Raw genomic sequence first — 22,457 nt, forward strand, 5'->3', positions numbered from 1 at the left:
CTTTCGCGTCCAGCAAATAGAATTGTACCTTCGCTTTAGTTTACTTCATTGTCGAAAGATTCGGGTGCCTTGTCTAACCTAGTCTGTCCAATATGAAAAGATGCATTAATTATTATTTTTTTCACACTTTGAGCTTCAATTTAAGTGTGTATGCATGTTTTTTGGAATTATAAAAACTGCAGAAATTTAATTAGTCATGCATCTTTAGGCTTGAATTCTCCACCTTTTATTACCCAACAGAGGGCTATCCGCTAGGCTGAACCGTAAAGCTTGTTCTTCAGTTCGTCAGTGTTTGTACATAGTCTCAGACTTCCTTGTTTCCAAACATGCTCAAACTTTATTTCCAATGCTTCCGTCAGGTCCTCTGCTTGATTCTCAGTATGTTTTGGAGTTTTAAGGACAGAGTGCCATAACTAATTTTAAACATGAAACTTCTACTATCAATTATCATCAATAAATTAATCAAAAACCCATCTCCCTGAGCTAAAAAGCCTAGAGTTTCATCAGTAAATATAAAAACCCACTTGCATTTTACTAAATAGGTCATACATAGTCTGATACAGTTATTCGTGCTTCAAGCGCATTAAACCTGTGAGGCTAAACCTCTCACAGTTTCATTATTCAGTTACATATAAAGACTGCATGTAGTAAATAACAAGACTTCTTCTTCTTCTTTTTTTATATCTCACGGAAAGAAACAAATTCTATCCAGACGAAACAACGCTATAATTCTATCTAGATGAAACAATGGTCGATTTATTTATACTGCTGCCCCACCCTCGAGTAAGAGAGACTGATCGAAGTGCCATACACCTGCAGTGATAAATTAAAATTCAGCATAGTAAAAGGGCTTAAGAGTTGATATGGTTAACACAAAACTAGAATGAGAATAAGGTCTATGAACTATCTCATACCATGTCCTTTTCCAACCCTCCTCAGCTGACTTATGTAATCTGCTATTTTCTTGATGGCTTCAACCTAGCAGACAATAAAGAAACTTGGTTACATTACAAGATTACTAAAATATTGCATCTCAACTTCCACGTGTGAATAACACTGTTCAAAGGCATCTGCTTAATATTCTCTGGGTGATTGTTCGGATGTTACAAATAGAACAATGTCCACACCACACTAATAAAACTGCAAAGTTAACAAGTATCTTTCACCTAGAGAACCTATTTTTCACATCAAGGTAAGTGGAAAGTGTGGATTTATATTTTGTAGACTTCAAGATTTGGAGAATGAGACAAGCATCAAAATTGGGTTTTATCAGCAGTGTTGGTATGTTAAAGGTATAATCTTTCCGAATCTACCATATTCTTTTTTAAAACTATTTAACTTAAAGCAGGAATTTATTGACAATGAAGGCAAAAATCAACTGCTGATTACCTGCTCATTCAAAAAGTTGCTCTCAATAAAGTCTGCTAATTGAGGATCATTGCATCGATCAGCCACCTATTTTTTCAATTAAAAATAGAAGTAGATTAAGCAAGTGTAAAACATGGTAAAAAACTCGTTACAAGGATCACATTAAGAAATATTTGGGAGGAATAACAGAAAGCAAATGGAAATGTTCAGAGATCATACGCTGTGCAAGCTCAGAAGTTTCTCATTTGTTAGCTTTTCTAAAGATAGTGCTAGCTCCATGGCTGATCACATAAGTGAATTGATCTGTTACATATGTGTAGTGCAGAAAAAGAAAAATCTCTTCCTCAAATAGAAAAAGTAGTAATGCTTCAACGTACCATACAACGCATCACCCTTCTCTGGATGGTGAAATTCGCTAGGGGGATTCAGGATTGTGTGTAGTTTAACTCTTCCACCGCGCATGTTCTGTTTAAAGCCGAAGATATTAGGTACTATGCAACAACTTCATCCATACAAAAGTATAAAATATATATTACAAGGACCTGATATTCCATCAGCATCTCAGCATGTCTTCTTTCCTCTTCACTTGAATCCTTAAAAAATCTGATTAAAGCAAAGCTAATATCAAGTTCATGGAAATTAAGAAGATAATTAGATGTGCTTTGGATAACAGCTACATACTTGGCAAGTCCTTTCAGGGCAATGTTGTCCCTGTCAAAATACGCAAAAATGGCATGGTACAAGTAGGAGTTGTTGTATTCCACACTGTTACATACAAATGAGAAGTATTACAATAAAATAAATAGTATGTAGCTCAGAAGATCAAAATAAAGCAATATTGTTCATTATTAACTTTTCTCAAGAAAATATCTGGGATACAGTTTATATTTTGACAATGCATAAAGATATTCTTAACCCTAGTTGAATTTTCCAAATATTAGCTCCATGCTCTTCACCCCGTTCTATTTGCTTTACTAATAGCTTTGTGAAATCATTTGCATTATTTCCTCTTAAATTGGTTTAATTTCACTTTTAAAGCAGCTAAGACTAACCAGCTGCTACTAGAATATTTTCATTAAATTATTTTTGCAAGAAAAAAAGGTATATTTTACAATCAACTTCTACCTACCAATTCTATATGTGCGTAAAATATGTAAACTTCTACCTTCATGTTCATTCCATATTACTGGTTCTGTCATTGATGAAGGCTTCTATTGGCGCAAGATGAAATCATTCTATGTATGTAAACTGGTAATAATTTTGTCAACGCAACATGTGTTTGTACAAGTCGAAAATTCACAATAACAACTATAACTATAACTACAATTTAAAAATAATAAGCAATAACCTTTTTACTCAAGTTGTTGAAACACACAACACATCATGATCATAAAATAGCAGAGGTAAAAACTAAGAAAAAAGGCAAAGCTCACTTGATTTGCTCATTGATTGCTGATTCACATTCATCCATAAAGCGTTGTCGAGCAATCGAAGTATGAGGAGCAACCGGAACAACAAAAGCCTCATTCTTCACTTCTTCAAATGGTCGGAACACCAAACCACTAACTGGCAAGTTATTACCACTATCAGTGTTAACAGAACCCGAAGCCAAAACAGAAACCAAAACCCCAACTCTTTTTCTCGAAGAAATATTTATTGTTGTAGTGAAATGAGCAGAAGAAGATATCACAGTAGTAGAAGATGACAAAGATTTAGAATTCAAAATAAAAGGGCTGCCAAGATTTGCACCTTCAATGCCACATAATGATGCAGAAGAGAACATTGTTACAGATAAATGTATATATGTGAATGGGGTTACCAAGATTTGTGAAGAAGAATTATGAGCTGTGAAGATTAAGAACAGGGTTTGTAGAAATTTATACCATTAGAAAAGTTGCAAACTGAGAGTTCTTGTTTTCTGGGACTCATCTTGGACCATTGGATGATGTGACACGTGGACAGTGCTGATTGATAAAGCAGATTGGCGTGTGGCCAACCCGTGTCTTATCTTCATTTTAGTGGTTCTTCAGGGATTTTGGTTCCACGTCAGTGTATGGTATCTAAAAAGATTAATATGCGTTCACACTCGAAATATTATTTTCTCTTCTTAGTTTTGTCTCATGGAAACTATCATAAAATCCCGTGACTTACCTGTAACTTACATATATATTAAAATATTATTTTTAACGAATTTGCATCTATACAGACATAATTTTATTTTTGAATAAAATAAATAATTATTTTAACTTTTCACTGAATTTTCTTATTTATTTTTCTTTTCATACATACTATTAGAACGATGTTAGATAACCTAAGTGGTGAGAGCTTTTTTTCGTATAATTCAATTTTAACTAACCCAAAAATTTTGAGATTAGATATTTATTGTAAGTTATATTATTCTAATTACTATAAAAATCAAAACTATATCATTATAACAAAAATATTTGAACTTTTTTTATAGGGAAATCTGAATTTTGAGGTAGATATTTATTGTAAGTTATATTATTCTAAATACTCCCTGATCCTGATCCCCGAACACCTCTTGAATTCTAAATGAGATTTTTTTTTTCATAACTGATCCCTGCCGGAACCGGGATTCCTACGGGGATGCGGGGAATAATTAAAAACAATAATTTTATATTTTTAGTATAAATAAACTAATTGGTAATATATAAAAATATTGATAATATCACATATGTTTACTAGCAAATCATATTAAAACTGATTAATAATGTAAATGAATGACAAATTAAAAATGTATATTATATTATAATGTAAAACAGTTGATCAATAAAATTATAAATTATTTTAAATATTAATTTTTATAAAAAAATTATTGGGAAAAATTCGATAGAGACCACATTTTTATCGGAGACCTCAGAGACCACCAGTTCTGCGATCAAAACACCGTGAAATATATTATTTCGTGAATTATATTTTATAATTATCACTAATTCATTAAAATTGTTGAAGATCATTTAAGTTTAATAAGTATAATGTGTATGTTCTGCAATTTGAAAAAATGTTCTGCATACTAAATACGTTTCGTATAATAAAATATTTTGAAATATTTTACATGCAGTACATTTTTGATATTCAATATTTTGAATAAAATAATGATCTTTGTAGAACATAATTTACAAAATAATACACTTTGCATTGTTTTTGTGCAAGATTTGAGTTGTAGAACATAAGTTGTCTCCGTGGTTTCCAACAAAAATGTGGTCTCCAGAGAACTTGACTATATATATAAATTGGGGTTGAGTAAGAGAATTTCTAAATGTTAAATGAGCGAAAGAAATTGGAAATATATATGAGGTGAGTGAAACAAATATGAAGTGGTGGCATTTTTAAAATTTTATAATAAAACTACAAAAACTAAATAAAATGAAGGCAAGTAAATAATATAAACCAACATTTTATTAACTCAAAAATTAAACTAATAAAAATATTTTGATAAAAAGAGAGGATATCCCTTATATAATAGGAATTTTAAAGTAGACTTAAGAAGTTATGTTGCACAATGGTAGTGACGTGAAATCTTTGAGTAGGAGGTTTGCGGTTCGAATCTTAGTAGATACAACAATATACCTATTTTTAACAAAAAATATATGAAAAATGATATTTTTATAATTTTCCAACATAAAAGAGCAAAATTGTAATTTTACAGCCACTAAAATGGTTTAATTTTCCCTTACTCCATAATAAATGTCATTAGAGGTAGATGCCTAAATTCTTATCTTTGTCCCATTAATATATTTGTGATGTCATGTATAACAATGATTTGTGTTTAGTTTTCAGATCTTAACTAACAGGACAAATCAGGACTTAACTGGAAATCAATACTTATACTGAAGTCAGAACTTAAGATATCAGAACTTAAGTTATCAAACTTAATATATCAGAATATATTTATCAGGAGATAATATCAGGACTTAAGAAGACATTCAGATAAGGAAGGCGGCTGATTGAAGGAAAGAAGATTAAGCCAAACACAAGAAGAGATATGCATGGAGAAGAATTCTATGAAGAATAGAATACTTGGAGGAAAAGATAACTAGTTGATATATTTTAGGATGCAGACTTATATTCGATATCAATTAAAAGATTATCTTGTAACTGTGTGTCTTAAGTGTTATCTTAATCGAGAATATTATTCATTGTAACCCTAGCAGCTCTCGTGATATTTGTTCATCACTGAGAGAGGACGGTTCCATTGTAATACTGTTTTATTAATAAGATTATTCTGTATTTCATACTTGTGTTCTTAATTCGATTTGATTGTAGTATACAATGTATTCAACCCCCTTCTACAATGTGTGTGACCTAACAAGTGGTATCAGAGCCAATCTGTTAACACATATACAGTAAAGATCCAAAACAATCATGTCTGAAGAAGAGAAAACTCCAACCAAGCCCACCAAAACTGAAGAAACTCCAAAGACTTAAATCCATAATCGATATGAGAGTATTAGGGTTCCCATACTGAAACCTTCTGAGTATCCCATATGGAAAGTGAGGATGACTATGTTTCCGGAAGCTACAGATCCAGAATACCTTGACAGAATTAATGAAGGACCACATAAGCCAACCAAGCTCTCTGTTGTAGTTGCAGATCAGCCAGTACAGACTGTACCAAAGGAGAAAAGTGAATATACAGCTGAAGATATCTCATCTATTTCCAAGGATGCAAAGGTAAGACATTTGCTGTATAGTGCCATTGATAATGTCATGTCAAACAGGTAATTAACTGCAAGACTGCAAAGGAGATATGGGATGCCTTGGAGATAAGATGCTAGGGAACTGATTCAATTAAGAAGAACAGGAGGACTATACTCACTCAAGAGTATGAGCACTTTGACTCAAAACCTGATAAGTCATTAACTTGTTTATATGACAGATTTTTCAAACTCTTGAATGATCTATCACTGGTGGATAAGGAATATGATCTTGAAGATACTAATCTTAAATTCCTTTTAGCTCTTCTTAAAAGTTGGGATTTCAAAGCAACTACTATAAGAGACAACTATGCTCTTGATGAAACTACTCTTGATAAAATTTATGGTATGCTCAAAAATCATGAACTTGAGATGGATCAAAGAAGCAAGAGACATGGGAGAAAGTCAAGAACAGTTGCTCTTAAGACTGAGGAGGAATCCCCCAAAGTGGCTGTCTCAAAGAAAGGAAAAGGAAAGGCTCTCATCACAAAGTCTGATACTGAGTCATCAAGTTTTAATAGTGATGAGGATTCAGAAATTGAAAGTCTATCTGAGATGGATGCTGATGAAGAGATGATGAAATTGTGTGCTCTTATGGTGAAGGGTATCACGAAGATACCCTACAGGAAATTCAGAAGGGGAAGGAAGTTTTCCAGGAAAAGTGGAAGTTCTGATAAGAAGGAATTCAGAAAATCTGAAGGCAAAACAGGAAAGTCTAACAGAGGAGATTACTCAAATGTTAAATGCTACAATTGTGGTGAGAAAGGCAAAACAGGAAAGTCTAACAGAGGAGATTACTCAAATGTTAAATGCTACAATTGTGGTGAGAAAGGCCACATATCTCCTGATTGCAAGAAAGGAAAAGGTGACAAAGGCAAGGCACTTGTCACAAAGAAGAAAAGCTGGACAGACACTTCAGTTTCTGAAAATGAGGTGAACTATGCCCTGATGGCAAATGATGATAACAGTTATGATGCTGCTGAGTTAAAGGTACCTCAAACAACTTATGCTTTTCATACTGATGATATTACTGAGTTGAGATCTTATCTTAAAACCATATTCATTTGTTATAAAGATCAGACTTTAACATGTGATAGGTTAACTTCTGAAAATCTGGCTTTTAACAAAAGGAATAACTATTTAGAAAAGGAGTTAGTTATGTTCCATCAAACTCAGAAAGAAAGAGATGATGCTTTTTATGTTAGAGATGAAGTGTTAAAATTGAATCAATCTCTAAAAACTGAGTTAGAAGAAGAAAGAGAGATTATCAGGACTTGGACTAACTCTGGCAGAACAACTCAGAATTTGTTAAGTAGTGGAAACTGGAAAGAGGGCTTAGGTTATGGAGATGATAAAAGTGAAACTAGAACCGAACAAATTAAGCCAATTATTGTTAAACAGACTAATAAGCCAAAGGTAAATCCTGTTAAGTTTGTAGCTAAAACTGTAAAGTCTGATTCTGAAAAGATGAAAGATAGTGAGACAGAAGTTAAGGCAGAGTCAACTTCTGATAAGTTAAAACAGATGAAACAAGCTGAAATTAACATAGGCTTAATGACAAAGAAGCAGCTTAAGTACAAGCTGAAAGAGATTAAGGATGTTAGGAAAAATAGGAATGGAAAGGAAGGTATGAATAAAAGCAATAATTATATGCCTGTTCCTAATGCTCCTAGAAAGAAATGCTATAACTGTGGAAATACTAACCATCTGGCTTCTTTTTGCAGGAAGAATAAGAAAATAAACTCCTTACCTTCTAAGTCAGGAGTTAAGAGTCAGTCTGTTAGGTTTAAGCCACAAAATCCTTGTTTTCATTGTGGTAGTGTATGACATTCCATTTATACTTGTAAGGAATATCATAGTTTGTACTATGATTATTATCAAATAAAACCTTCTTTAAAGAAAGTTAGCATTATTCCTTCTAGTGTAAGTTCTGATGCTGCAAATGCTGACAATACTGGTGAAGTTGCTACAAATCTAAATGCTGATGCAGCTGGTCCTTCAAGACATGCACCTCAACAAGTTCTAGGCAAAACTGATCTAATCAAGAACTTTATTAGAGAGGATGCACCAGTACCTTGGAGTGAAACTCCAAGAGGAAAGGAATGGATCAGGGAGTGGAACAAAGTTGATTTTGTTCCTACTGCAAATATTCTTGTTGAGCACCTGGCTAAAGCTGATGAGATGCTGGTGAATGATGACTTCAAAGCACAGCTCAGAGTTACTGCATTGAGTACAAGGCACCTTTAAGGTCAACACTCAATAACTCAAGCCAAGGTGAACAAAATTCAAGAAACCCTGATTCAGCAAGACATGAATGTCAAATTGGAAAAGAACAGGTTTTTTAAGCCAGCTTTTGACCGCATTGGGTATATAGAAAAGACTCAAGAAAAGCAGCAAGCTCAAATATCTGATATTTTGAAGAATCAAGCTGCTCAACAAGATCAACTCAATGAAATCTAAAACTTTGTGGAATTGCTTGTCTCTCTCCTATTACCTGATGATGCCAAAAAGGGGGAGAAAGTGATTAAGTCCAAATGCAAATCTGATCAACCACTGAAGGGTAAGGATGATGATAATGAAGACCAGGGAAACTCTGAAAGGGGTAGAGGTCATGGCCCAAGGCAAAGGTTTTTCATCCAGGAAAGTAGGAACTTCTACACAGAGATCAAGCTCTGATGCTGATAGAAGAAAAAGTTCTGATAAGCAAGTTCTGACTAAGCCTGATGTTCTGATACAGGGTGAAAGTCAAGAATCACAGAAGTTTATGCAGACACTGAAGCTTAAGGGGAAGGAAACATCAGTTTACTATCAAGACCCCAAGTTACAGAAGCTGGATGAAGAAATTTCAAAAAGACTATTTCTCAAAGACAATCCAGGAATGGACTTTGAAAGTCTGAAGAAAGAAGAAGCCAGACTTAAAGCAGAAAATGTCAAATCCAAGTCTAAAGCTTCTATTACTGCAAAGAAACCTCCAAAACCTAAGGGCATTGTGAATAAAGAAAAGAGAAACTCTGAGGCAACCAAAATTGAATCCAAAGCCAAATCACAAGTAGAGATAGATCCAAGGTTCAAGGGCAAAGCAAAAGTTGATGAACCCGTAAAGATATTTATGCCAATCATGGATCTGGAAGCAAAATCTGATGAAGATACAAGTCTGATTTTGAAGAAGAAAAATATTCAAACAACCTCTGACAGAGCTCATGTTGTTCAAGATCAGGACTTAGTAAATTCTAATATTATAATGAAGCAAGCAACCTCAGACAGAGTTCAAGTTAGCTTGATATCAGAAGATAAAGAAAAGGAAACCTCTGACATTGTTCATGTTAAACCTTCAAAAATTCTACTACCTAGGTTTACTAAAGCTCAAAAATCTACTCAACTTTTCAAGACTACATCAAGTGGTTTTGAAGCAAGAGTTATTAGAGTAAAGGAAGTTAGAGACAAATCAGGATTGGGTAGTTCTAAAGAAAAGAGAGTAAATAATACTACCTCTGATCCAACTTCTTTGAGTGAACCAGGAATAGGAACAACTCCTGAAAGATTGAATCAATTGTACTCTGTACAAATGGTCTACCACTCTGTATTAAAAGAAGATATCATGCTATATTTCATGATAGATGGGAGGGTATTCCAGATTAGAAAGAATGCTATTCGTTTGAAGTACTTTGAAGAATTGCAACATGTTTTGTTTCTACTTCAAGTGAAGAACAGGTCAACAGATGGTGCTGTCAGTTACTTAAAATCTGATATCAAAGGCAGAAGAAACTTTACTCTATAAAGTCTGACAGACCATACTATCCTAAGTACAGAGCTCACAATGGTGATATAGTTGAGATGAAGCCTAATACCGCCAAAATCATCACTACATTTCTTGGTATTAAGGGACTTGAATTCAATCTAGAGTTTGATAAAGCCTATGTCATCAGACTGGATCAGGATATAAGGAAAGTAAAAATAAATGATCTCAGGGCTACTATCTTTCAAACATGTGAAGATATAGTTGAACTTAAAGATGCAAAAAGGAGGATGCATAATGAACTTGAATATGCTGAGAGAAGTCTGTTGAAGAACTACCTCAGAACAACTCCTAATATTAGAGAGATCACACACTGAAGCCAAGTCAAGGACTACAACTGTTAAATTCTGAAGTATATATAGGTTAAAGCTGATATCATACTTTAAGGATGGTAAAAGCTACAAGGACTGTGAGTTGTAGTTACTAAGTCAAATTTTCATATGCATTTGTACTTAATATTTTTGACATCATCAAATATCTATTGAATTTGTATATTATGCTAATTTACAAGTTGGGGGAGATTGTTAGATATATTTGTGACGTCATGTCTAATAATGATTTGTGTTCAGTTTTCAGATCTTAACTAACAGGAAAAATCAGGACTTAACTGGAAATCAGTACTTATACTGAAGTCAGAACTTAAGATATCAGAACTTAAGTAGAACTTAAGTTATCAGAACTTAAGATATCAGAAGATATTTATAAGGAGATAATATCAGGACTTAAGAAGACATTCAGATAAGGAAGGCGACTGATTGAAGGAAAGAAGATTAAGACAAATACAAGAAGAGATATGCATGGAGAAGAATTCTATGAAGAATAGAATACTTGGAGGAAAAGATAACTAGTTGATATATTTTAGGATGCAGACTTATATTCGATATCAATTAGAAGATTATCTTGTAATTGCGTGTCTATATAAACACAGCATAGGGTTTACACTATAAGTGTTATCTTAATCGAGAATATTATTCATTATAACCCTAACAGCTCTCGTGATATTTGTTCATCATTGAGAGAGGACGGTTCCATTGTAATACTGTTTTATTAATAAGATTATTCCGTGTTTCATACTTGTGTTCTTAATTCGATTTGATTGTAATATACACTGTATTCAACCCCCTTCTACAGTGTGTGTGACCTAACAGAATAACACGTATAATGTGTGGTGGGAAGGTTAAGGAAAAAATGTAATTTAGTGAAGAAAAGTAAAAAAAATGATAAAATGATGAGATCAATTAATATGAAATATATATATAATGAGTATAGTGAATGTAATTAAATTTTATATTATAAAATTTTATTATTTTAGAAATGTATAGAATTGAGACAGATATCCCAAAAAAAATTGTATAAAATTGAAGAGGACGAAAAAAATAGGTTATTATTTAAACGACACAAATACTGCTTAAGTATCCGATGTTTGAAACTTTAGAGTCGTTTTTATACAATAAATTTATATCCATTATGTGATATTAAAAAGTTAGGACTTATCTAGAGAACATAAACAATTTGATATGTACTAGACCGTACATGTAATCCGCTCAATCGCACCAGCTCGCACCACTCGTTGCGGATAATCGAAAAATACGGATTGAATGCGAATTGAAAGTACAGGAATCGCAAATCCGTGGATTGACTGCGAATTTGATTTTTATATAATCGTAAAAATCTAATTACAAGCGCAACGTGTAGAACATTTTAATTTTACAAAATTCTAAGATTTGGTAGGTATATACTATTGAACTATTTTATTTATCATTTATCGTAGAAGTCGGTGGTTGAACCGCAAGTCAATCTGCATCAATCGCAAAGTCGCGGTTGAAAAAATTGTGATTAACCGCAACTGCAATTGCGACTGAGGTTGGAAATTTAAGAAAATTGTTATATGTAATTTGGTGCATGTTAGAGAGAAAAATGATTATAACACCGCAAAATAATCATGCTTGGATAATTGAATTACCCTTGATTTCGGGTAATTATGTTGATGTTGCAACTGCTGAACAAAGGTTCAGCTGCAGAAATAAAGCTGGAATTGTGTATAATTAATGAACTGAATCAGCAAAGATCCAAGTAAATTGGCTGAGAAATGCCTTCTCAATTCCGGCCTATTGTACTCCGAAAATAATCACAATGGTTACACGTGTCATTATATATAGAAAGTGAGTTTCAGACCCCTTTGCCAATTTCCTACATACCCTATATATAGGGATCAAGTTCAATATAATTCTCCAGGGTTGGACTCCATTCCTTAGCCAATAATCCACATTTATGATAAGCCAAACCAGTTCCCATAGCCATTCTAACTCTTTCCAAGTGAGGTTCCAGTGTCAAGATGCGGCTGGACACTTAGAAACCTATTTTAATCCATAACCGAGACATGATTATCATGAAATCATATATTTATCCTTTACTTATTAAGGTTTATTACATTTTCAATTATAGCGTTAAAATACCATTCCATAAAGGTAATAATTATAACAGCCTCAACCCCGGGGTCAGGAGTTGACGTCACTAACAACAATACTAATAAACAATATAACCCAAATTATTACTTAACCATAATTCCGACCCCTTTACCAAGACCTTTTCCAGGTTTAAGTATGACTTAGGTTACAACCATCACAAAACCAATTTAGTAAGGACAATTCAAATAATACTATCTTTATTCAGCAACTCAACAGACCCGCTTGGGTCCAACACAACTACCTCAGAGGAGCCTGACACGGAAGGAACTGGAACTCTGCCCCGACTACCACTGAAGAATCTCCTAGGTATCTGCAATACATATATAAAACATTTTGCAAGGGTGAGCAATCAATTGCTCAGCAGTACCACTATATGAATAATAATCAAAAACAGTTTATGATAAACAATTATAGGAACAGAAATCATAACTTGCCAGAAACATGTAAAACAGGTATAAACTGGATATCAAACTGGCATGCTCTGTAAAACCAAAATCAACAGTCGTGTGCTGTGTATAAATACCAGAGTTAAATTTTAGCATGCTATTTTCATTTTCAAACCTTCTGTTCCATTATAGGAACCATAAAACCACTTGTCCCGTTACGGGGACCCAAAACCATTTGTTCCGTTACGGGAACCATAAAACTTGTCCCTTTCCGGGAACCTCAAAATCGCTTGCTCAGATATAAAAGCATTGGATGATTCCTGGTGAGACAGCTGATCAGGCTATCATATGAAACTTGTTCCGGAACTCAGAGACTAGCTAGGTCTCTATCACGCTGGGCTGGTGGTTATAATAGGGTGCGCAACCACTTCGCCTCTTACGCTAACTTCCAGGCCGTTACGGGCCTTCTGCGCACACTCATCCAATTATCTGATCATTTTTATCCAGTTTATTTCCACATCACTTACCTATCTCTTGTCAAAACAATTATAACACAGCACATTTTCCCAAAACATTTCCATTTTATTCAAAACTTAGAGATAGGTATTTTCAGAAGTTACTTTTCCCTCAAAACACAAGTTAGTAAAACAATTTGAAACACAGGGGATACGTAACTTAAATCACTCCGTTCCAGTACGAGAATGAAACAACATTATATTCATATATACTGAACCATAAAGATATGGTCGGGGGTACTTGCCTTGCAAAGCTTTACAACTATTATTGATTGACCTTGAGCCGACACGGACGCTCAGACTTTAACGTCTAATCACTAGATTACCCTGGATTCGACTCCAACACTCAGGCCCTTCCATTGGAACCTTACTGAGCTCATCGACTGTCCACTAGGCTATCCAGCGCCAACTCTTGAGCTTTCCGACTAACACCTACAAAGTTGAAATACCCTAATTTAGACTTTCGATTATGCTTGACATATCCTCGCTAACAATCTACCCGAACGTTAACAAAACCCGACTCGTAATACTTCATATAATCATACACGTATCAATTAGGGTTCACGTCTTCGAAAGTCGGTTCGGTGTTCGTTTTTATAAATAGGTATATTTATCCTTTATAAAATTAGGGCTATCGATTTTTGTAAAGTATTTCATCACAATACATAATCAGATTTCTTATAAGGTACGTACATATAACTGATCGACGTCCCGATAGTCATTGGGTAAGGTCCCGTATTTTCGTAATTAAATTTTCTCGTAAATCGGGCAGCACCTCCTTTGATTATCGGCTAACCCGTCGAACATCCCGACGTCCAACAAACACAACTACAATCAATCACAATCCAAACCAAACCACTGATTTCAGCCATCAATATCAGTCCAAAATTCTCAATTACCAACTAAATACAATTATTAATTATTAGTCCCGTTTTATAATTTTAATCACATTTTATAGTTTTATTCGCAATTCGCATTTTAAATCGTATTTTGTATTTTAAATTGTAGGACTCAGAACAACGTCATCACTGTCCACCGTCGACTCGTTCTAAAACTCATTGTTGACGGCGATAAAATTTACGGGTTCCCGTAAATCCCGGGCATCCTACGTAAATTCCATCGATTAACTAATAATAATAAAAATTCTGCACCAAAAATCTTTTCACGAAACAAACTCAAATTATATAGAATAATTAACCAGTCATCAACAATCGGCAAGGAAAATAATTGAAAGCCGGTAAAGTGACTGGAAACAACAACAACACTGAACAATTGAACCAACACATACACACACACGGCCAAACACACCCAAACACATGCACCCACACACACAACGCACACACATCACACTCACACACGCTCACACGCGCAACACGCACACACACAACATCACACACACAAACCCGCATACTCACACTACACACACATATACACGACCATATATATATATATATATAGCCAAATGGAAACCCACCGGAGAAACAAAGGCGGCGTCCGGAAACCGCAGAAACAGCAGGCGGGGAGGGAGGAAAATGGAAAGGAGGGAGAGAGAGAGAGAAGAAAGAGAGAGACGGAGAGTTGCAGAGAGAGAGGAGAGATCGAGACTGGAGGGAGAGGGAAGTCGAGAGAGATTGATGGGGAGAAAGTGACATGAACTGAAAGATATAAAACGGGTTGAACCCGATTTTACAAGCCCTTGCCCCTTTTTTTTCATATAAACCCCGCAAGAAAATTTTATCTGACCCGCACTTTAACTATTTAATGAACAATTCACGGGTAATTAAAACCCGGACATTAATAAAATATTTTATAACATATCACAGATAATCAAAAGATAATAAAAATAGAATTTTCAAAATTTTAAAATAATTTTTGAAACACAAATGATACCCGTTTTTTAACGAATAAACGAAACAACACGCGGGTGAAATTAATCTCAAAAATTCCCAAAATAATTTTAAAATTCTCGGAGTATTCCAAACTTAAATAAATATGAGTTTCATAATTTTTAAAGAATTTTGGAATTAAATACGGATTTAACAAATAATTACAATTAGAAAATCATACATGGCTAAATAATTGAAGAAATGTTGATTTCTCAATTTTAAAAACTCCTAAAAATAATTAATAAAATTATGAAGCCATAAAAATGATTTTAGAGATAACTCAAATATTTATGAAAATAAATCCTGAATAAAATCACCTTTATGGCTTCATAATTTTATTAATTATTTTTAGGAGTTTTTAAAATTGAGAAATCAACATTTCTTCAATTATTTAGCCATGTATGATTTTCTAATTGTAATTATTTGTTAAATCCGTATTTAATTCCAAAATTCTTTAAAAATTATGAAACTCATATTTATTTAAGTTTGGAATACTCCGAGAATTTTAAAATTATTTTGGGAATTTTTGAGATTAATTTCACCCGCGTGTTGTTTCGTTTATTCGTTAAAAAACGGGTATCATTTGTGTTTCGAAAATTATTTTAAAATTTTGAAAATTCTATTTTTATTATCTTTTGATTATCGGTGATATGTTATAAAATATTTTATTAATGTCCGGGTTTTAATTACCCGTGAATTGTTCATTAAATAGTTAAAGTGCGGGTCAGATAAAATTTTATTGCGGGGTTTATATGAAAAAAAAGGGGCAAGGGCTTGTAAAATCGGGTTCAACCCGTTTTATATCTTTCAGTTCATGTCACTTTCTCCCCATCAATCTCTCTCGACTTCCCTCTCCCTCCAGTCTCGATCTCTCCTCTCTCTCTGCAACTCTCCGTCTCTCTCTTTCTTCTCTCTCTCTCCCTCCTTTCCATTTTCCTCCCTCCCCGCCTGCTGTTTCTGCGGTTTCCGGACGCCGCCTTTGTTTCTCCGGTGGGTTTCCATTTGGCTGTATATATATATATGGTCGTGTATATGTGTGTGTAGTGTGAGTATGCGGGTTTGTGTGTGTGATGTTGTGTGTGTGCGTGTTGCGCGTGTGAGCGTGTGTGAGTGTGATGTGTGTGCGTTGTGTGTGTGGGTGCGTGTGTTTGGGTGTGTTTGGCCGTGTGTGTGTATGTGTTGGTTCAATTGTTCAGTGTTGTTGTTGTTTTCAGTCACTTTACCGGCTTTCAATTATTTTCCTTGCCGATTGTTGATGACTGGTTAATTATTCTATATAATTTGAGTTTATTTCGTGAAAAGATTTTTGGTGCAGAATTTTTATTATTATTAGTTAATCGATGGAATTTACGTAGGATGCCCGGGATTTACGGGAACCCGTAAATTTTATCGCCGTCAACAATGAGTTTTAGAACGAGTCGACGGTGGACAGTGATGACGTTGTTCTGAGTCCTACAATTTAAAATACAAAATACGATTTAAAATGCGAATTGCGAATAAAACTATAAAATGTGATTAAAATTATAAAACGGGACTAATAATTAATAATTGTATTTAGTTGGTAATTGAGAATTTTGGACTGATATTGATGGCTGAAATCAGTGGTTTGGTTTGGATTGTGATTGATTGTAGTTGTGTTTGTTGGACGTCGGGATGTTCGACGGGTTAGCCGATAATCAAAGGAGGTGCTGCCCGATTTACGAGAAAATTTAATTACGAAAATACGGGACCTTACCCAGTGACTATCGGGACGTCGATCAGTTATATGTACGTACCTTATAAGAAATCTGATTATGTATTGTGATGAAATACTTTACAAAAATCGATAGCCCTAATTTTATAAAGGATAAATATACCTATTTATAAAAACGAACACCGAACCGACTTTCGAAGACGTGAACCCTAATGATACGTGTATGATTATATGAAGTATTACGAGTCGGGTTTTGTTAACGTTCGGGTAGATTGTTAGCGAGGATATGTCAAGCATAATCGAAAGTCTAAATTAGGGTATTTCAACTTTGTAGGTGCTAGTCGGAAAGCTCAAGAGTTGGCGCTGGATAGCCTAGTGGACAGTCGATGAGCTCAGTAAGGTTCCAATGGAAGGGCCTGAGTGTTGGAGTCGAATCCAGGGTAATCTAGTGATTAGACGTTAAAGTCTGAGCGTCCGTGTCGGCTCAAGGTCAATCAATAATAGTTGTAAAGCTTTGCAAGGCAAGTACCCCCGACCATATCTTTATGGTTCAGTATATATGAATATAATGTTGTTTTATTCTCGTACTGGAACGGAGTGATTTAAGTTACGTATCCCCTGTGTTTCAAATTGTTTTACTAACTTGTGTTTTGAGGGAAAAGTAACTTCTGAAAATACCTATCTCTAAGTTTTGAATAAAATGGAAATGTTTTGGGAAAATGTGCTGTGTTATAATTGTTTTGACAAGAGATAGGTAAGTGATGTGGAAATAAACTGGATAAAAATGATCAGATAATTGGATGAGTGTGCGCAGAAGGCCCGTAACGGCCTGGAAGTTAGCGTAAGAGGCGAAGTGGTTGCGCACCCTATTATAACCACCAGCCCAGCGTGATAGAGACCTAGCTAGTCTCTGAGTTCCGGAACAAGTTTCATATGATAGCCTGATCAGCTGTCTCACCAGGAATCATCCAATGCTTTTATATCTGAGCAAGCGATTTTGAGGTTCCCGGAAAGGGACAAGTTTTATGGTTCTCGTAACGGAACAAATGGTTTTGGGTCCCCGTAACGGGACAAGTGGTTTTATGGTTCCTATAATGGAACAGAAGGTTTGAAAATGAAAATAGCATGCTAAAATTTAACTCTGGTATTTATACACAGCACACGACTGTTGATTTTGGTTTTACAGAGCATGCCAGTTTGATATCCAGTTTATACCTGTTTTACATGTTTCTGGCAAGTTATGATTTCTGTTCCTATAATTGTTTATCATAAACTGTTTTTGATTATTATTCATATAGTGGTACTGCTGAGCAATTGATTGCTCACCCTTGCAAAATGTTTTATATATGTATTGCAGATACCTAGGAGATTCTTCAGTGGTAGTCGGGGCAGAGTTCCAGTTCCTTCCGTGTCAGGCTCCTCTGAGGTAGTTGTGTTGGACCCAAGCGGGTCTGTTGAGTTGCTGAATAAAGATAGTATTATTTGAATTGTCCTTACTAAATTGGTTTTGTGATGGTTGTAACCTAAGTCATACTTAAACCTGGAAAAGGTCTTGGTAAAGGGGTCGGAATTATGGTTAAGTAATAATTTGGGTTATATTGTTTATTAGTATTGTTGTTAGTGACGTCAACTCCTGACCCCGGGGTTGAGGCTGTTACAGTTGGTATCAGAGCTACAGGTTTGAGTCCCTGATTTAGGTTAGGAATAGAGTCAGAAGAGTGCGAGAAGGTTTATTCTATATAGATATGAGCCAGCAACTCAACCAGAGGAGCGAGTCCGTGAGTTTAGTCAAGGGTTCGAAGGCGTAACCCTGATGTCTGTTGGGGATTGGTTGGAACTGCCCTAGATTTTAGTAAGTCTCCCTATATATATAAGTATCATTGGTAATGTCTAGTTGAGGTTTTTAGTTTCTTTTCTCGAGCGAGCGAATCTGATCGTGAAAGTTCAGGTGGAAGGGTAATAGTCAGTGCCCGCCCTGACAGCCGAGTCTTATAGTGAATATGGATTAGTACTGAGGTTTATACCTTGAGCCCTTATATTTCTTTCCTCGGAGGTTCTATCGGTTGATTGGGGCATACAATACATATGATGTGACTATTTGTCTCTGTGACAAAGGGTCTGGTGGGACGCCACTGAATTATGTGTTGTAAACTGTATGGTACTAAGATTGGCCATCTTATGTACTTGTATGGTTGCTCCCAGTCATATCCACATTTCCTTCAGGTTTCTTTTAGAATGAATTTTCCTGATCTCGAAATTTTATTTTGTATTTTATGGCAATGAATTTCCTTCGGTAACCACTATGCTCAGATCGTTCTAGTTATGGAAAGTAAATGAAGAATTGACCGTTAGGAGAAATAAAAGTTCTGTATCCGGTTGTTATTTTGGAATGATGGCAGCAGAAAGGATTTGTGACCCATTGGAAAAGGTTGTTATCTTAGAAAAGTTAATTCAGTGGTTGTCGAGTCAATGGCAAATGATAGGGAATTGCCTTTAGAAGAATAGTTAGCTGAAACTTGGACTAGTAGGCCTAGCAAAGATCCTTAAGTTGACCTAGGTTGCGAGGTTGTTTGTTGGTACTTGTGGCTGAAATAGCCAACTTCGTTTTATTAGTTGGTTAGTGATACATATGGTTATTAATATGTTATGTGTCATAATATTGTGAACCGTGGAATGGAGTGGTGGAAGATGGTTAGTATATTTGTTGGTGGTTTGGTTGATGTTGATGGATTGATATGGTTGTTGGTTGATTGTTGGTGTCGGCTTGAGCCCGACTGGTAGTCAGTAATATAGAGGAAATGCTGCCCAAATTTTTTTTTTTTTTTTTTGAAAAAATACCCTACTTTTAAAGATACAGCGTCTGCTATGATGTGTTACTGATGTTTCTGTTGATACTCTAATTGATCAATTAAAAGAGAGAGTTGGTTAATTTTATCAGTTAATGGTCAGTTATATAGAAGTTGGTTCCAATTATATAAAGTTAAATGCTAACGTGGTTTTCAAATTCGAAAACAAAGAATGTTCAATGTTTCGAATGTGGTCAAGGGTCAGGCTGTGTTGGAGTGTAACCCAGAAAGATCCAGGAGTTATTTGCTACCATTATAGGAAGGTTGAGCATATTGCAAGGAGTTGTGGAATGGTTACTCAAGGTACTACATCCCAAGGTCCAATACCCAGCACGGCTAGAGGTAGAACTTCCAGAGTAACCATAAGTTCGAATGGTTAAAATTCTGACGTAGTGTAGCTGATCTGACACCCTTAAAGTTAGAGGAGTTTGATACGATTTTAGTAACGAATTGGTTGTTCTTTCAAAAGGCAAAGATTAATTCTGGAGAAGCGAATAGTAAAGTGTATGGAAGCCAGTAGTAGGATGAGTTTCTAAAGGAAGGAGCAAGATAAGAAGCTCTTCCAATCGTGTGAAGAAAGGAGTTAATAAGCTAAAGAGATAAAGTAGATCCACCTTGTGTAAAGATACAAGGAAGAAAATACTTAAGTTGAAGGAAGTTGAGTAATATATAATTGCCTTGGAATCTCTTTGAAGGCCAGTGGGGCGAAATAATAGTTCGATAAATGTAAAAGATATTAGTCAGGAAAATGAGCATACCAGATATAGTCCCTTAGTTTACGCCAGAGATGTTGCTAAAAAGAAGGAGGAAATTATGAGAGTATGTAATGATTACCGGGAGTTTAACAAAATGACGAATAAGAATGAGTAACCCCTATTAAGAATTAATTAATTATATGACTTAATTCAAGGAGTGTGTTAGTTCTCGGGGATTGACTTAAGATCCAATCTGAGGACATATCAAAGATTGTGATTAGGATGAGTTAGCGTTGCAGGTTGTGGTGATAATATATGGGATAACAATTGTATCAGTTGTCTATAAGGAATTAAGGAACATGGTGTACAAGGAGTACTTGGATGGTGTAATTGTATTTATTGATAACATCCTCGCCCATTTAAGGACTACGGAAGGCCAAGTTGAACACCTGAAGAGGTGTCTGCGAAGGGTTGAAAAGTAGCAATTGTATACTAAGCTTCAAAAGTATGAAATTTTGGTCAAAATTGATTATGAGCCACGGTTGTTTGAGTAACTACCAACCAAGCAAGGTCCATTTAGGGACAGATGTCTTAAGTAGAAAAGACGGATTGAATGTGATTAAGATTACTAAGGAATTATTAAAAGAATTGGAAAGATTGAAAGTTGGGATTCGAATAAGAAGTAAATATATGAGATTACTCTCTAGTCTTAACTGATGAAAATGAGTAAGAGGTGTTCGAATGTTTGAAAACTGTAGTGAACACCTACCATTGATTGAGTCCTCTATGTTAATAATTATCATGTTAGTAGGGAATGCTACCTTACGAAGCCTGTGTGAGCATAAGTGTGAGTTCCCCTCTATTGAGAGAAAGTGGGAGTAGAAATGTTGTTAGAACTTGCGTAAATTTAGCGCACCAAGAACGTAGTGGTACTGCTGAGCAATTGATTGCTCACCCTTGCAAAATGTTTTATATATGTATTGCAGATACCTAGGAGATTCTTCAGTGGTAGTCGGGGCAGAGTTCCAGTTCCTTCCGTGTCAGGCTCCTCTGAGGTAGTTGTGTTGGACCCAAGCGGGTCTGTTGAGTTGCTGAATAAAGATAGTATTATTTGAATTGTCCTTACTAAATTGGTTTTGTGATGGTTGTAACCTAAGTCATACTTAAACCTGGAAAAGGTCTTGGTAAAGGGGTCGGAATTATGGTTAAGTAATAATTTGGGTTATATTGTTTATTAGTATTGTTGTTAGTGACGTCAACTCCTGACCCCGGGGTTGAGGCTGTTACAATAATCGTCATCCTTCATTATAGGAGGTACTGTCCTAATGAAACACTGGTTCTGCCATCAGATGTGTGCTGGTGCTCCTGCATCAGCACCTCACCATCCTTTCCATCCTTCCAAGTGCTTCCAGCATCTCACCCTACCATATAGGATTGCTCTTGATTCCATTCAGCATCTACCATGAACATGTATTTCTGTCAACAGTCAGTTGAACATCCTAGTTATCTACTACAAAACCACGAACCTCTGGGCCAAATTCATACCAATCATATAATAATCCTCGGTGCTCCTCATGCTCTTGCAAACCATATACTTCTTTTATATCCTCAAAATGTTGATCCTCCATGTCTTCTCATGAACGAGGTTCAGATTTTTCGTATCTTTTTTTACAAACTAAATTGCTAGTCCCGCGTTTTTTCTAAATATACAATTTATGACTAATTATCCCATTAAACCGATAAGAAGTTTACAAAGATATTTAGACCTCTAAATTCAAAATTATTTAAATTCACACATGACTCTTTCTCTCATCTTGGGTACACGCGAACAGCTGCACCTCTTCCCGATACTTCTTTTTTCGTCCGATAAGAACATGCCGTGTGTCTAGCGTCTCTCTAATTTCCCCCGCCTATATAAACACAAATACACTTCTAGTTTTCTTTTTAAATACCCATAAGCTGCAAATATATTCATAACCGTTCATCTCCCTGTTGTCTCAAGCTTTCACGGTGGTGTAGATTCCGATGATTCAACCTTCATTATTTAAACTCCGACTTTGCCTACTAAATCAAGGTACATATCTCC

General features: G+C 35.2%; 1 protein-coding gene across 1 annotated transcript; it reads right to left on the reverse strand.

Annotated features, from left to right (window-relative positions):
• Positions 1-507: 507 nt before the first annotated feature.
• LOC141659118 (ferritin, chloroplastic-like) lies at positions 508-3,232 on the reverse strand. Its single transcript, XM_074465875.1, has 8 exons — positions 2,802-3,232; positions 2,050-2,133; positions 1,911-1,971; positions 1,746-1,833; positions 1,588-1,649; positions 1,390-1,455; positions 915-978; positions 508-813 (listed from the first exon to the last, which is right to left on the reverse strand). The coding sequence occupies exons 1-8, from the start codon at positions 3,149-3,151 to the stop codon at positions 761-763; spliced, it is 828 nt and encodes a 275-aa protein (XP_074321976.1). The 5' UTR covers positions 3,152-3,232; the 3' UTR covers positions 508-760.
• Between the last annotated feature and the right edge of the window lie 19,225 nt (positions 3,233-22,457).

The sequence above is a fragment of the Apium graveolens genome, chromosome 5 (genome assembly GCF_009905375.1).
Source record: "Apium graveolens cultivar Ventura chromosome 5, ASM990537v1, whole genome shotgun sequence".
Classification (NCBI taxonomy): Eukaryota; Viridiplantae; Streptophyta; class Magnoliopsida; order Apiales; family Apiaceae; genus Apium; species Apium graveolens.